Source organism: Netta rufina (assembly GCF_964035555.1).
Source record: "Netta rufina genome assembly, chromosome: 1".
NCBI lineage: Eukaryota > Metazoa > Chordata > Aves > Anseriformes > Anatidae > Netta > Netta rufina.
The window spans coordinates 141,792,425-141,808,249 of NC_140123.1; the positions used below are offsets into that span (position 1 = coordinate 141,792,425).

Sequence of the window (15,825 nt, forward strand, 5' to 3'; positions counted from 1 at the left end):
TCAGACTCAGTGCCACGCTCTGCTTGCCCCTTCCAGCCACAGCTGCCTTCACTCCAGCTCCCTGCCCACACGACCCACACCTTCCTCTGATCTGCCAGCAGCTGCTCTTTGCTGGCAAGCCTTCCGTGGGCCTTGCAGATTTGGTAGTGGGATGAGCTTTATACTGGAGAAGGAGCTGGTGTAAAAGCACCTCACCTTCCCTCCTCCTCAAGTACGCAGAGCTCAGTCCCTGATGTGGGCATTCCTTGCAGCCCCATAATAACCATTGACTGACTAAATGCTGTATGTGTAATCCTGCTGAGGAAAGCTGCTGCAAACAGGTAGGATGGATGGCTGCTAACCAGTGACCTAAAGGCAAGTCCCTCTGAGTGTGTCCCCTCCCAATATTTCAGCTGTGCTGTATGTGATCGGAAGAAGATCTTGTATTTACCATGTGTTGCTTCTCCTTTAGTCAAGCCTTTATGCTGCCAAGGTGAAGCTAATCATTAGAGAGTTGGTGTGGGAGGAGCTGAGTTCCCTAGCACAGGCTGACCTGTGCCTCTTCCTTTTCTTCTACATCGGAGACATTTCAGCTGATCCTGCATACAGTCTCTTGATGGCTTGAAGCACTGGTGGCCTATTGTTTTCCTGTAGTTCTCCCTCATTACCTGCAAGTGTTAGCAGCAAGGGTAGCTCCTCTGTTTGCCAAACACTTATTGAGACCAGTATTAATTTCCTAGAAAGTGCCTGTTGTGCATTAGGTCATTCGCCTACTTGGCATCAGCAGCTGTGACGTGAGATGGCCCAAAATCTGGAACCACCAGTGGGTGATGCTTGGGATTACAGCACAGAAGTCACTGGGGGTTTCAGATTGTACAGGTCTGAAGAGATCTGCAGAAGAGTCATAGAATGGTTTGGGTTGGAAGGGACCATTAAGGATCATCTAGTTCCAGCCCCTTGTCATAGGCAGGGGCACCTCCCACCATGTTGGCCAAGGCCCCATCAACCTGGCCTTGAGCACCTCCAGGGACAGGGCATCCACAGCTTCTCTGGGCAGCCTGTGCCAGGGCCTCACCGCCCTCAAGTGAAGCATGTCTTCATTATACCTAATCTAATTCTACCCTCTTTTAGTTTAAAGCTACTCTCCCTGTCCTGTCACTGCACCCCCTGACCAAGAGTCCCTCCCCAGCTCTCCTGCAGGCCCCTTTAGGCACCGGCAGGCCACTGTAAGGTCTCCCGGCGCCTTCCCTTCTCCAGGCTGAACACCCCCAGCTCCCTCAGCCTGTCCCCAGAGGAGAGGTGCTCCAGCCCTCTGATCAGCCTCGTGGCCTCCTCTGGGCCCACTCCCACAGGTCCCTGTCCTGGTGCTGGGGGCCCCAGGGCTGGACGCAGGGCTCCAGGTGGGGCCGAGCAGAGCAGAGGGGCAGAATCCCCTCCCTGCCCTGCTGGCCTCGCTGCTTTGATGCCGCCCAGGGTACGGTCGGCTTTCTGGGCTGCAAGGGTACATTGATAGCTCATGGTGAGCTTTTCATCCACCAGCACCCCCAGGTCCTTCTCCTCAGGGATGCTCTCAGTCCATTTTCTGCCCAGCCTGTACTTGTGCTTGGAGTTGCCCTGGATGCAGGACCTTGCACTTGGCCTGGTTGAACTTCATGAAGCTCACACAGGCACACCTCTCAAGCCTGTCCAGGTCCCTCTGGATGAAGCCCTTAGAAAGGTGGAACCTGACCCTACAGGCCTACACTCAGATTTGTGACCTCGATTCTGCTGAAGGTGTATGAGGGTTAGCAAGGTGGAAGAAACTTTCCCATCCTGATCAATTATGTTTAAATGTGAACCTAAAGTGAATGAGGGTCTCTGACTCCACTGGTATAGCCTTCCTCACTTCTCTGCTTGAACAGGGCATGAGGCTTCCCTGGAGTCCTTTTGGAAGATGAGCTGTAACCACTTTTAGGGCCGTAGAGAGTCAGACAAGAGGAAAGGCTGGCCTGTTTTACAGCTAGGGATCAACTCTTCTTAGGGCTGTGACATATTTCAGAGGAAGGTGATAACAGCAAAACCCAGACTGCATCCTCACCTCTTCAACTCTAGGTGTGCAAAAAAGGAGGGACTTAGGCTGGACTGCTGCAGTTAAGAAAGATGAATCCATTCAGATAACCTCAAAGCTTAGGGCAAACTTGGCTGTGGGACTTGGCTGAGACTCAGTTTTTACAATTTGCAGTAACATTGTAAGGAAGCTTACAATTGCTGCCAGTCCATTTCCTTACTCTCAGTACTTCAGTTCCTTAGTTCCCTGATCACATTTATTGTGCAAATACATCATATATAATGTTCTCTTCCCCATTTCCTTCAGAACATAGGATTTATTTTAATCTTTAAGCCTGTTTCCATTATTGGGTTCCATTATTCTCTCTCTCTTTTTTTTTTTTTTTTTTTTCTTGTGGCAAAAAGTGCTGGGAATACCAGTACTTCATATTAAGTTTTTATTCTGGAATGTGCAGTGGAGGGGGGGATGTTTCACATCACCCAGTGCAGTATGATTACGAGGGAGCCTGTGGCATGGTGCAAAGGGCAATTTGACCCACAGGGCTAACACACTGTGGAGCTAAGCCTCAGCCACCTGGCAGAGACATGACACAGACCTCCCAAAAACCCTTCCCCACTCCACAAGGTAGCTGCACTCAGCTCTGGGCCACAGTTTCATAGAGATCACCAGATGGATGTGATCTGCCTGTGCCACCTCCTCCTGTTATGGCTTTTTACCATATTTGTGGTAGCCACAGCATGAGCAGCTAAAAGGAATTACTGCAGGTCACTTTACTTGCTCTTAGCATGATTTTAACAGATGAAAACAAGGAGAAGAGTAAATACTGTGCGACCATCCCACTCTTTTCAAAGCTGACAAATGCCTGCTAACTACGTAGTACAGCCTGGGGCTCTGTTGCCCAAGTCCTAGTGGTGGGCATGGGAAGAAAGGGCCAGCCAGAGAACATGATAAACACTGAGATGAGGGAGGCATTGGGATGAACAGGTCTGGAGGAGGGAAGAGGGTGGTGGGAGGCTGCACTGAACAGAGCAAGAGCTAAAGGGTCAGACAGAGCCCCCCTTCTGTGTCCATCTGGGCTCAGGAGCAAGGAAGGAGAGCAGAAAATCCCCATAACTTCCCATACTGCTTACTTCAAGTGGTCAGAGGAACATACCAAGCCTTATGCCTGCTCCCTCCCCCATCAGTCACTCCCTGTGGCCTCTTCAGGTTTGATTTGTGCAAAGGGGAGGTGGACGGAGCTTTGTTAGCAGCACACCCTGTCACAAATCCGTCGCTGTTTTGTTCCACGGCAGCTCAGACCACCTTTGGGGCACTCCAGTAAATGAAATGTTTACCTCCTGCTCATTCGCTGGCAGGAAACGGCTGATCCAGCACTAGGGGTTGCCGTCAAAAATCATGCCAACAAAAACAGAGAAGTAAAATAGTTGGTTGAAAATAGAGGTATACCTAAGCGAGCCGCTGGGGCTATACATCATGTGAGCCTCCGTCACTGCAGTGGGACCAGGCAGAGGCCAGGTGCAAAGCCCTCTATCTGGCCAAAAAACACCAGGCTGGAGAAGCTCCTGCTGCTGAGCCTGCTTTAGGTTCTTCTCCTGCAGGTCTCTGAATTAGTCTTCTCACAGGTAGCAGAAGGACGTTTCCTTGGCCAGAAACTTGTAGCTTTAATCGGCTAAGTACTTAATTCCTTTCTTTACGGGCTTGCAGCAGTTGCAATCACGGCAAGTGGATCAAGCATTTTCTGTCTGCTGAGGAAGAGGCAGGTGAAGGGTCTGGCTCGCAATTCTTCTGGCTTGTCATTTTTATCAGGCCGTGTCCTCCCCCTTGGTCATTACAGGATAAGAAAGGCATTTTACTGTATTTTCTCAACCTTTAGGTTGTCCATCATTCCAGCAGCAGGCTGCAGCAGGGAAAGAAAAGAGATAAACTGGGGGGAGGGTTGGCTCAGGCCACCAGAGCCTCTGCAGTAAGAAAAGAGACTGAAGGTAGGGCTGCTTTCGAGGGGGATGTTAGAAGGTCAAGAAGGGGGTGGGTGGGAGAGGGGGGGTGATGACAGGGCTAAGAGTCCAGGGAAAACAGAGCTGCAAAGTTTACACAGGAACCCACAGGAGAAGGCTGCAGGCAACTGGCTGTTTTGCTTGTCTTTAAAGCCAGCTCTCAAAGGGGGTGGGGGAAACTCTGAGGTCGGGGTAGAGAGAGGAAGAAGAAAGTCCCCCGTGGACTGGTGTGAGAAGGGCAGACAGCCAGTCCCTGGGGCACTGGGGCTGTTAGGGGACACAGATCTTTCCAGATGCACCCGTAGAAGAAATCAAAAGGCCCATATGTAACATGCAAAACCTAGTAGTGTTGCCGATGAAATTTTCCTTTCTTGAAGGAAAATTACATGGCTGGGTGTTTAGTGCAGGGACAAGCGGGATAAAGGCTGCCTGCTAGTGCTGGCAGTGCTGGGCTCGGCAGCCCATGCAGGCGCTGCGGGGTGCGGTGCTTGGCCGCCCTCAGCCCCTGCCGCGCGTGCCAGGCTCAGCCTGTGCCCGACCGCTGGCAAACTCCCTCCGCGGCGGTTTAAAAATAAACACTTGGGCCTGTTGGGCGGCCTTCCTTGCAAAAATAAATACGGCATCTCTGCCAGCCCCCCGGGAGCTGGGGCACACACGCGCTCTCTGGGGGCACCTTCACACCCGCCTGGCGTCCGCCGCACAAGTCACCCCACGCGGGGAGCTCGGAGGCCGGGTGGGTGGCAAATCCCCCCGCTGACCCCAGCCCCAGCAACATTTTCTGCTGGTTAACAGGAAGAAAAGAGAGCCCGCAAACCAAACAGCAGCAGGGGCAGCAGCTCACCCCCAGCCAGGGAGTGGGAAACCAACTCTCCCATACACCGGATCTCCAAAAGCTCACTGCTGTTCCCCGCTATCCTCCCTAAACCCCCTTTTTTTTCCCTTTAGGGCGGAACAAGCCCTCCCTCCAGCAGGCCCCCTGCTCCCCCCGTGCTGAGAGCCCTGTGCCAGCCGCGGGCCCGTGGAGCAGCGGGGACCCCTGCCGGCCTCTGCGGGCGATGGGGGCGTCCCCACGGAGCTGTGCTCAGCAAGCGGCTTTAACCCCGTGCTGCAGGGCCTGCTGCGAGCGCTGAGCTTTCCGTCATGCCTCCAGGGCCGGCATAAGCTTTGCCAGGGCGAGGAGGAGCTGCAAGCGCTTGTAGGGAAGCGTAGGGGTGCTGGGCAGGTTGTGGAAAGGCTGTGAAATAATTCAGGTAATTCAGTCAAGGGAAAGGCGCTTGAGGAGGTGTAACCAGCTGTAAAAATGCATAACCCTGTGATGCCAGTGCTTTAACAGCGCTGCAGAAAGGGTGTGAAGGTGGGTCCAAAGCTAATTAACAGCCACGTTCATGGTGATGGAAACAAATAATTCCGGACTTTGTGTAATTGATGCTTGAAGTTGTAAGAGTCGGGAGATCTTAAGCCTATCCAGAAAGCAACCAAACATTGCTGGAAGAAAGAGGGAGCCACTGGGACACACCAGCAGAGCCAGGAACAGGCTCGGGGCTTCAGGAGATTGTACAATCTGCAGGCAGGAGCCCAGAGGTCGTGGGCTTCTGTGGAAAAAACCGAGCGGCGGCAGGGCAGCGGCTCTCCCAGGCGTGCCAAGCCACCACCCTCAGCACCGCCCCACCGGCCCCGCGCCCGCCGGGAGCTGTAGTCTGGGAACTACGAGCCCCGGCGTGCCCTGCCCCGAGCCGAGCCGAGCCGAGCCGGGGACAGCAGGCAGGAGGCAGGGGTCGGCATGGCGCTGCGGGGCTGCCTGCGGGCCGGGCGCGGGGCGCTGCGCGCTGCGGGGCCGCCCGGCCGGGGGTGCAGCGCCGGGGGCCGGGTGAGGAGCGGCGGCGGCGGCGGCGGCGGCGGAGGGGCCCGCGTTGGGCTCGGGGGGCGGCCGCTGGGGCTGGGGAAATGGCGGCCGGGCGCTGACCGCGGGCTCCCCCGCTCGCCTTGCAGCCGCCGCCGGCCTTCGGCTTCCTCTTCGACATCGACGGCGTGCTGGTGCGGGGCAGCCAGGTGCTGCCCGCCGCGAGGGAGGCTTTCCGCAGGCTGGCGGGCGCCGGCGGGCGGCTGCGGGTGCCCGTCGTCTTCCTCACCAACGCCGGCAACTGCCTGCGGGACGCCAAGGCCCGGGAGCTGGCCCAGGCGCTGGGGCTGCAGGTGAGGGGAGCCCCGGGGAGCCCCCGCCCGGCCCTGCCGGCGCCCCCCCGGCAGCCTGGGCTCGCCTCTGCTGTCCCCGCAGGTGTCTCCGGAGCAGGTGATCCTGTCCCACAGCCCGCTGCGGCTCTTCAGCCAGTTCCACCGCAGGTGCATGCTGGTGGCCGGGCAGGGGCCCGTGGAGGAGAACGCCCACAAGTATCCTTTGCTGTGCTCACCCCGCTTCTTGCTGCCATTCCTGCTCTGCCCCTACGCGTAACGCCTGCCCGGTCAGCTCGTAGAGGCACAAGGACACAGAAAGACCTCTGCTGTGTTATGTGGGGGCACCCATGTGGAGAGGCTCAGCTGTAGGCACTTACTGCCGGTCTCCATTTCAGCCCTTCTTGGCTTTCCTTGGTCAGCGTTTCGCCTCTCATGCTGATTACCCCTCCTCTGAGCTGTGTTCTCACTAGCAAGATGTCATCAGGGGGACTCGCTTTTGAGATAAAGTTATGCTCCTGCCACTTTTTTTCATGGCAAAATGCATTGTAGGTCACTCCCAGCACTTCCACAGTGGAGGTTTTCCCCAGCAATCTAATAGCAATTGAAGCGTCTCAAACATCATTAGAGCCAGAGCATCATGGTACAGCAGAGACATGGTTTAAAAGACAATCCCACATGCATACGGCCTTCCCAAGGTAAGGGTCTGACGTAGCTCGTATCTGCAAGGAGGTAAGAACTGCCTGCAACATCTACAGCATCTTGAACCGTGTGCCCACCATTACAGCCCATCAGCTTCATCACTGAAGTGCTTTGGGCAGCTTCCCCTCGTTTGCACAGCCCCGTTCCTTTGAAGGCATGTCGCCTTCAATGCTGGGGTTAGCTCTGGAAGGAGAACCTCATCCTAACCTGCTCCTGCTCAGCTTCTCTGAAGGGACAGATTTGGATCATAGTTCTCTCTCTAAGGGCTTTAATGGCTTCTTTAAGTTGGCTTACTGGGTCCCACAGAGAACAAAATGAACTGGAACAGGGAACACGCAGAACAGACCCTCACCTTCTGCATGCATGTGTGCAGTCACTCCTTGTGCTTAATCTTTGCATTTGGTACAAAACTGTGGCTTTGCTGTGTTTCCCCAAGACAAGCAGGATGAGCTAATGGCAAGGTGGTCCGCAAGCGAATGCAACTTAGCCTTGCCTTGTGTCTTTTTACCAGCACACACCGTTGTCTTTTCACCAGCTAAGCTGGCCAGAGCTTCACTGATTCTACTTCCATCCAAGAGGCCTGACCTGCAGTGCCCCAACACTAGAGCACTGGCCTTAAAGGTCTCCTGGAGCACATCCATGCTGTCTTGGAGCCACCTCTGTGCTCTTCCTACTTGCAGGTGTTCCTGATTACAAAGTAAATCACTCCAGTTTATGCCTTTTTTTTTTTTTTTGGTAAACCTTAAGGCCACCTTTAGGTTGAAACATAACCTACAGTTCGACTGAAAGCCCTGACGTTACACGTTACCGGGTTTAGGTAATTGCTCTGCTACTAGGACTAGCATTTTTTAATCCTATAGATGCCTTTGCTAGTAACTTAAAAAAAGCAACTGAACAAAAAGCAGTCCTCGTGATTCCTTGATGAACTGAAATAGCCTGGGGTTCAAGCATGTGGTCACCATTGAGGCACTGAGGAAGGCATATCCCCTATTAGACATGGTGGATCAGAGCCGGAGGCCGAAGGAGTTGGTAATCTCTTGACACGTCGGTGGAACGAGTGGTCCGGTGTGGTGTTGCTTACAGGATACAGCACGGGGTGGAGAAGCTGCAAAGTCACAGAGCAGACTTTGGCTGCTTGTGACCTTCAGAGAGAGCCTGGGGTTGGTGCTGTGCAGCCAGCATCTCTCTGCTGCTCCCTGTGTTGTCTCCTGCTGGAAGGGCAGTCTGTTTTCCCACTGCTTACTAACGCCATGCCCGTGTTTCACTGCTGTTCCATGCAGTGACTGGTGAAATGGCTTGGTTGACACCTCCGGGTCTGAGAGACAGGAACACAAGATCTGCAAAATCCAATCTGGGATGGGAGTGTGGGGGAAATCTTTCTTGGGATTCAAGGTGGCCTTGTCCTGACCCTTTATGGGACTGCCTTGGCAGTTTCAGAGGAAGCATTTTTAGTTTTGTTTTGGAGACTGCATTAGCTTTTGCATTACTAACCTGCTCTTTTATTTTTTTTTTTTTTGGCAGCCTCCTCCAACCACTGGCTTCCCCACTATAGAAGGTAAGCAGTGGCCTGTGTTTACATACGAACAGCAAGCAGAAATAACAGTAAGGCAAGCCAGCTGGGGTGGGAGCTAACGACGTGCTGGCAGCTCGTGGATATCTGCGGGCAGCTTATTCAGAGGGTACAGCCAGGTGGCAGCCAGGCTGCCCTCGTGCAACGTGAAGCGCGAGCTGGTAAGAGCAAAGCCAGCTTTTATGCGTGCCGTGCTCCAGCATCTGGAAGCAGTGGTGAATGTGGTACGGTGCCACGCTCACTGGGGCCGTGTTTTAATGGTAGCTGTATGAGCCGGGGCAGCCCAGCAGAGGGGTTGTAGTGAGAAGCTTTTGGTAGTAGGTCGTGTACATGGACACTGAGTTTCCAAGCATCTCTTGACATCTTCCAGGGGTGATTCTGTTTGGTGAGCCAGTGAGGTGGGAGACAAGCCTGCAACTTATTATTGATGTACTCCTGAGCAATGGGAACCCCGGGGCAGAGCTGGAAGAAATACCATACCCCCACCTGCCTGTCCTTGCCTGCAACATGGATCTTCTGTGGATGGCTGAAGCCAAGATGCCCAGGTAAAAAGCATGTTTATAAATTTTAGGGTGCTTCGTACAGCTCTCCTGCAGATGGCCTTTTTTGACACAGTGTATTTTTTAGTGCTAGTCTGCCTGTGTGACATAATTAGCAGCAGAAACACAAAAAATTGCATGAGAAACTAACTTTAAAGAAGCAAAAAAACCAGATCGCTGCCTGTGTAGGAGTCTGTGGGCAGATGCCACGTCCAAACTGTGCAGTACCCTGGTTACAGCAGAGGGGTCGTCCTCCTCCCTGAGGAGTGTTTGCCTTGCGAGTGGGGTGACTGGGGACACTGATGACCTTTCTGGAGCAGGTTCGGCCACGGCACTTTCCTTCTCTGCTTGGAGAACATCTACAAGAAGGTGACAGGCCGGGAGCTGAAGTACGAGGCCCTGATTGGCAAACCCAGCACAGTCACCTACCGCTATGCCGAATACCTGATACACGAGCAAGCCAAAAAGCAGGGCTGGAACTCTCCCATCCGACGCCTCTATGCAATTGGGTAAGAGACTGAGTTACTTTCTGGTTTGCTTAGGGGGTTGCAAACTGATTTAAGTGGTTTTATTTAATGGAGGTATCTAAAACAAATACTGAAATCCCCGCGGTAACTGCAGCCTCACAGCTTAGAAAGGGGGTGTTATCTTTTTGTACCCTACGCTTGTAATTTGAAGGGCACTGCCAGCCTAACAAAGCTGTTACTGAGAGTGCAGTGTGCACATAGCATGGCTGGTTTAAAGAAAAAGGTAAAAGACCCAGATGTAGTACCATTAGCCCAGTAAGGCCAAACACTTGGGATTGTAGGGAATACATGACAGTAGTGGCTAAAATTGCTTTGGACATGACCTTTTCTCTTTGAAAGAAGACATTTGTGAAGCATGTGGCCTTCACCACAGCCGAACGCGACACACCAGTAAGTGGACTGCCTGCCCAGTGTGGGTGGCCCTCTTGATGTTAACAAACACCTCGTACCCCTTCCTCCCTCAGTGCTGCCTTCCTCCCAGACTGCCAGAGCCAGAAATTGATGTGTGGGTTGGTTTCTCATTTCTGTTTCGTGCTGTGACCTTATCCAGGGACAACCCTATGTCTGACGTCTATGGGGCAAACCTCTACAACAACTACCTCAAGTCAGCTCAGCGGAACCAGGCCCAGGCTGGGGTGAAGAGGAGCCCACAGACAGCCGGTCCCCAAAACGAGGACCACCTTGCGGTGGAGAGCTGCAAGTCAATTCTGGTCTGCACTGGGGTCTACCGCCACAGCGCAGAAGCTCCCAGTAAGCCAGAGAAGCACAACACAGAGACTGTGTTCCACGGCCATCGGGATTTCAGCTTTGACCCCAGCCTGGTAGAGGCATCGTACGTTGTGCAGGATGTGAATGAAGCCGTGCAGCTTGCTTTCCAGAAGGAGAACTGGAGCTAGGGTTGAGACAGGTGTGCCTAAAGGTCTACTGTCAGGAATTAGATATAGTGGAGAGGGGAGGAATGGGGAGAGGCCTGGGGTGATCTTTTAACCTAGCCAACATGAAAGAGAACTCTCCATTTCAGCACTAAAAGCCCCTCACTTTTATTGATACTCTTCTGCAATCTTGCCAGCAGGCTTTTAACTGTGAACTTAAATTGCTGTAGTCACAAATTGAGCCATAATGGAAACAGGATACAAGGAGGACTCTTGTCCCAGCAATCCCAGTGCTGTTCAGCCACCAGAGTTCTTTCTTTTTCCCCCCTTTGTCTGTGAGGCTCAGGCAAGCCCACCCTCGTCCTTGCAATCTGTTTGGGGATGAAGCTCTTCCCCGTGCAGGGAGCCACCATCGGTCAATGTGCCATTCATACCATGTGCCATTTGTCCAGCCAGGAGCTGTGTTGTGGTGGCACTCTGCCAAGGGAAGGCTTTAAGTCTCAGCATTCTCCCTGTAAAGAATTAAGTGCCTATGGACTTCAACAAATTCGTCTTGCTTGGGGATTTGCCGCTGCGTCCCCGTTGGTCTGAAACAAGGTCCCATTTTGCAGTCCTCCAGCAGCTACAGAGGGGCTGGGCCCATTGAAGCAGCAGCAGCCAGAGCAGCTTGCTGCAGGGCCATGTGGGAAGTCATATTATTCCCACCCCCTCTTTGGCATTCTGTGAACACTTCTGCTTTGTTGCCTCCTGCTCAGGGAGCCATTAGCCTGTTCTCAAGAGCAGAGGAAACCACTGCAGAGACTGAGTTTCCAGAGGTGTCTTTGCCCAGTACTCGGTGTTGAAGAAAGAGGGTGTTGTGGCGCCCACCCTGACCCCAGCAGGGTGATGCAGGGCACGTCCCCCTGCTCCAGCTGACACAGCTTCCAAAGAGGGGCCCCTGAGAGCAAGGGCCAGCCAGCACAAGTCACAGCCCAGCCTTGTTCCTTCTCTGCATGCAAGGATTGAGATTGGAGATCATCAAGCCAGGGCAGTACCTGAACTCCAAATCCCCATTCTTCATCTCTGATAGTACAAATGTATCTGTCCTTCACTTTCTTCTTTCCTTTCTTCCCTCGTGTGGTTTGCAACTCTGGAATACCCCATGTGGTCTGATCCCTCTTCCCTCCTCTTCCTGTAGCATGCAGGTAGAGTCCCCCTAACAAGAATCAGCAACTGGGGCTTCCCTGCTCAGGAACATTTCCATATCCCTAATGGCATGCACCTTCTACTGCCTCTGTTTTCCAAGCTCGGGCTATCCAGAGGAAGATCAAGCCCTGTGCTTCTTTAGGCGATGCAAAGAAGTTAAGCAAGTATTGCGTGGGAAATTCCATGTGAAAAATGGGATTAGCAAGGAGTGTCTTCATGCCAGAGGAGCACCATGATTTTAGAAACATGTCAGTTTGCATATGCAGTAGGAAGCCTTTGGAGCCAGCACAAATGAGTCAGTGTTCCTAGTTATATCCAGCTCACACCACACACAGATCAGAAATAGGCCTGCTCTGCCCTCACTTCCCTCCTTCCTGCTTAACCAGGCAGCTCCGAGCACACGGCACAAGCAAAATGTTCTGTGCAGAAGAGCTGTGTGGATCTTAAAATCCCCGCATCTATCTGCTTCAGCAGCTTTCCATCCTCTTGATACTGATGTGTCTTCCTAGGAAGGGCACACTGCAGAGCAGGCTCTTCTCTTATGTTATGGCAGGCTCTGTGTCTGAAGGCGACTGGGTGCACTCAGCAACCCAGGCAAAGAGGCCCTTTTACGTGGTTTATTTCTCCAGGCTTTATTTTCTGAATAGGAGCAGAAAAATCCCTCTTGGGGTGAATTTACCTCTTGTGAAATCATAACAGGAAAGAGCCTCTTCACTAGCTGAGGTTCTTCTCCTTTGTCTTATCAGGACAAGAATCGCTTGGCTGCTTCTAAGAGCAGCTGTAATGTGTGAAACACAAATTTAGATCTGAATCCTTTGCCTTTCACTGGAGAGGAAAAAATAATTTCATCATCTTGTACAAAACAAAGGCTTGTCTACAGTTCCCAGAAGTGTAAATACAGGGAAGGACTTGGCATATAACTTAGGGACATCTTTTAGATTTCAGAGCGTCTCCAGAGTCACAAATGTGCTGTGGACCCATTGTGCAATACTGAAGACCCAAGTCCCATTTATTCATAAACTAACTGTTGCGTCCCTCAGCTGCACTTTTCACAGATAATATCCAGTGCAGGAAGAAGAATGCTCCTCTTCCTTGCAATATTTGCAAATTTGGGTGATAACTTTCATAGGATTAGTCAGGAACCGTCTTCCAGGCCATAATTAGGTAGACCTCAGAGAGCTGATGGCTGGTGATAGCTCCTGGTGATGCCCTCCAATTGGTAGGTACTTCCCTGCAGAAATGCTGATGTCTGTCCATCTGTGTGCCTTTGCTAGAGCTCTTTCTTGTTATTCATTAAGACCAGGTGCTGCTGAAGCAATGTTCTCCAAGGGGTGTAGTGCTACCGAAATTGCTGTCCCAAATGGACTCTGGTACGCTGGTGGCAGCTGCTGCCAGTGGTAGCTTTGCGGAAGGAACATGCAGAGGGATTTTGAAGTATCACAGGCAGTTTGTAGTTTCCTTTCGACATGCGTGGCACCTACCCAGAAGTGGGGTAGGTATCAGGAGGAAGGAGGTAGGGCCCTGTCCAACAAGGGAACAAATTTGCATTTGCACAGGGAGTGAGAAGGCACCTCCGTCTTTAGCACAGTGGTGATGGAGAACTGACTGATGTGAATCTGCTTTGAATTAGCTCCAGATTATTTTTTTTTAAACTATGTTAGTGTTGAAGCAGTGCTCTGGGAGTCTTTAAAACGTGTAGGAGGAAATTCACTGATAGGGAATTCAAGCGATACTTCACTTGCAAGTTGAAACTGGGCGGAGGGGAGGAGAAGAAATCTAGAAAAATCTTTTAGCCTTTCTCCAATTCTTATCAAGCAAGGCTGTGTCTAAAGGCTCTGCTTGTTGGTCTGTGCACTAATCAGATAGGCTACCCTTGGCCTGAGCAAGAGACCTTGCCCTTCTTCCCCTGCTCAGCCCCTTGAAACTGCACTTTGTCAAAGTCATTTCCCAGGAATTGCATGGGCGCAGTGGATGGAGTAGGAAATCTGGGTTCTCCTGCTGCTGCCTGATAACGACGTGGTTACTTCTGTTGAGGAAAGTGCTTGCTGGAGCTCTGTTCCATCAGTGTTGGGGTAGTGCGCAGGCTCCTAGCTTATCTGCAGTTCATCTGCAGGACATGCTAGTGCTAGAATTCAGTGAAATCCTTTTTCCTTGGAAATGCAGTTTCCTGGAATTAGCTTCGAGTTTGGCTGGAACACATCCTTTCGTTTTGCTCATGTATTGCACAGATGTGGCGTTTCAGATGCTGCATTTCTATGGTTTGGAGTAAGCATTCTTCAGTGCAGATTTTTGGACCAAGCAAGAGAGGGGACTTCACTTGTTCTGATTCCTTAATATTTAATTTATATGGTGCACTACCCTATGCAGTGAACTTGGTGAAGTCCTGATCCTAACAACTCCATCTTCCACAGATGAATTGGTTTTAGTCAAGCTTAAAGGGGGTACGTGGTGAGATGAGGCAACTGAGAATAGCAGGGAGGAACTGAAGGAGGGACAGACGTCATCTTGGATCTGAAGCAGAGAGCTTTTACATCATGTAATAAGGTGGTGGCCAAAGACAACAATTCCTTTATTCGACAGGGCACATGCAACTGTTAGCCTGGCATTCAGGGAATCATACAACAGTACTGTCCCCTTCCTTCTAATCTTAATCCTGGTGTGTCTTTCTGCCCTTCCCTCCCCCTACTCCCCATGAATGGATAATGTTTCAGATTATGTCATGTGCACTGTAGCAGGGTGATTATGCATGGTACAGAGAAATCACAAGCTGTGATTGTTTTACCTTTCAAGTTAAGTTTAACCCAATTCCAGAGCTGCTCCTTTTAACTAGCACATATAAAATTAATAAAAGAGGTTTTCTTTAAAATAAATTCTAGCATGGGGTGTGTGCATTTCGTGAGTGTTGTCCTGGCTTCTTTCATGCCTTTGCCCTAGAAGATATCAGTACCAAATCGTCTTTCGTTCTGTTCATCAAGGCAATATCAGATTGTCTGGAGGGAAGCACCCTGAAAGATAACCCTCCAGCAATGCTTTTGATGGACCGAGCTGTAATTCCCTGTAAGCTGTACGTCTGCCATACTCAGATGAGATGAGCGTGAGTCTGACCATTCCCACTCTGTAGGGGGGAGGGGGAAAAGGACCCGTCACATTGTGTGATGGCCTGATTGACTCTCTGCAGTTAATTTTGGTATGCCACCTGCACGAGGAGCTTTCAGAGTAGGCACTTAGTTGTGACCTGACCTAACCAGTTGTTTGTAATGATAACTTCTACTTGGTGGGGAAGCAACAAGCTAGATACCACCAACTTTGTCTGCTACTGCAGATGATGAAAAAGCAAGATGGCATATTAAAGCCATGCTTGCCATTAAAAGCTTCCTTGGCACTATGTTAAACCATTTGTCACCACCTAAGAACCCCCTCTGTTTGACAAGAGCTGTGCTCTGGTACCTTTTGAAGAAAGTGAGCGAAGATGAGACAGATACTAACTGAGAGAAAGTCACATCAGAGCCTAAAGGTTCCACTGACTTCAGCAGATGGAAAACAAAAGATCCTAGTAGGTGAAAACCATCAGCTTTAATGGCCTAGAAACTACAAAAGTGCAACAGTTCATTTGTGAGATTTTCCACCAGAAGGTTTTCCACCTACAAAGCTCACTGCTCACAGGAGGCATGTTAGACCACAAAACATGCACGACTCACAGCCCTGAGAACTTGATGTTGAAAGGAACAATTGGTTCCTTGCAGTAAAAACAGTTGTGGAGGGACAGGACAAGGATTCCCATTCTGAGCAGGGAAGGAATAGAGTTTTAGTCCACATCCAGGAGAAACAACCTATGGCTTGGACTTCAAATAAATAAATAATAATAAAAAACATGGACTAGGCCCCTCATTTTATCCACTACTCTAGTAGTTGAAGCACTCACCAAACACAGGGCAGACCAAGGTTAGGAAATCCAAACCTCTCAAAATGCATGCTATGAATCGTTGCATTATTGTTAAAACAAAGGGGCAGATCAGAGCAAGGGTGTCCCTTCTTGAAGGAGACGGCTTAGCTGCCAGCTAGGGTCCCACAGACACCCTTAACCAACATAAAGAGCACAGTTAAACATTGGTGTTAGGAAACACTGAAGAAGGAACAACTCAAACAGGAAGGACTGAGTGCACTGTTCAAGTTGGAGTTGCCTCCCAGGTGGATGCTGTGGGAAACACCAGAGTAAACCCTGAGAAATGTTCAGTCTGTAG

At 51.2% G+C, this 15,825-nt stretch overlaps 1 protein-coding gene across 1 annotated transcript; it reads left to right on the forward strand.

Annotated features, from left to right (window-relative positions):
* Positions 1–5,754: 5,754 nt before the first annotated feature.
* HDHD5 (haloacid dehalogenase like hydrolase domain containing 5) lies at positions 5,755–14,475 on the forward strand. Its single transcript, XM_084295115.1, has 8 exons — positions 5,755–5,887; positions 6,010–6,213; positions 6,296–6,408; positions 7,827–7,920; positions 8,413–8,446; positions 8,832–9,006; positions 9,321–9,509; positions 10,078–14,475. The coding sequence occupies exons 1-8, from the start codon at positions 5,801–5,803 to the stop codon at positions 10,421–10,423; spliced, it is 1,242 nt and encodes a 413-aa protein (XP_084151241.1). The 5' UTR covers positions 5,755–5,800; the 3' UTR covers positions 10,424–14,475.
* The last annotated feature ends 1,350 nt before the right edge of the window (positions 14,476–15,825 follow it).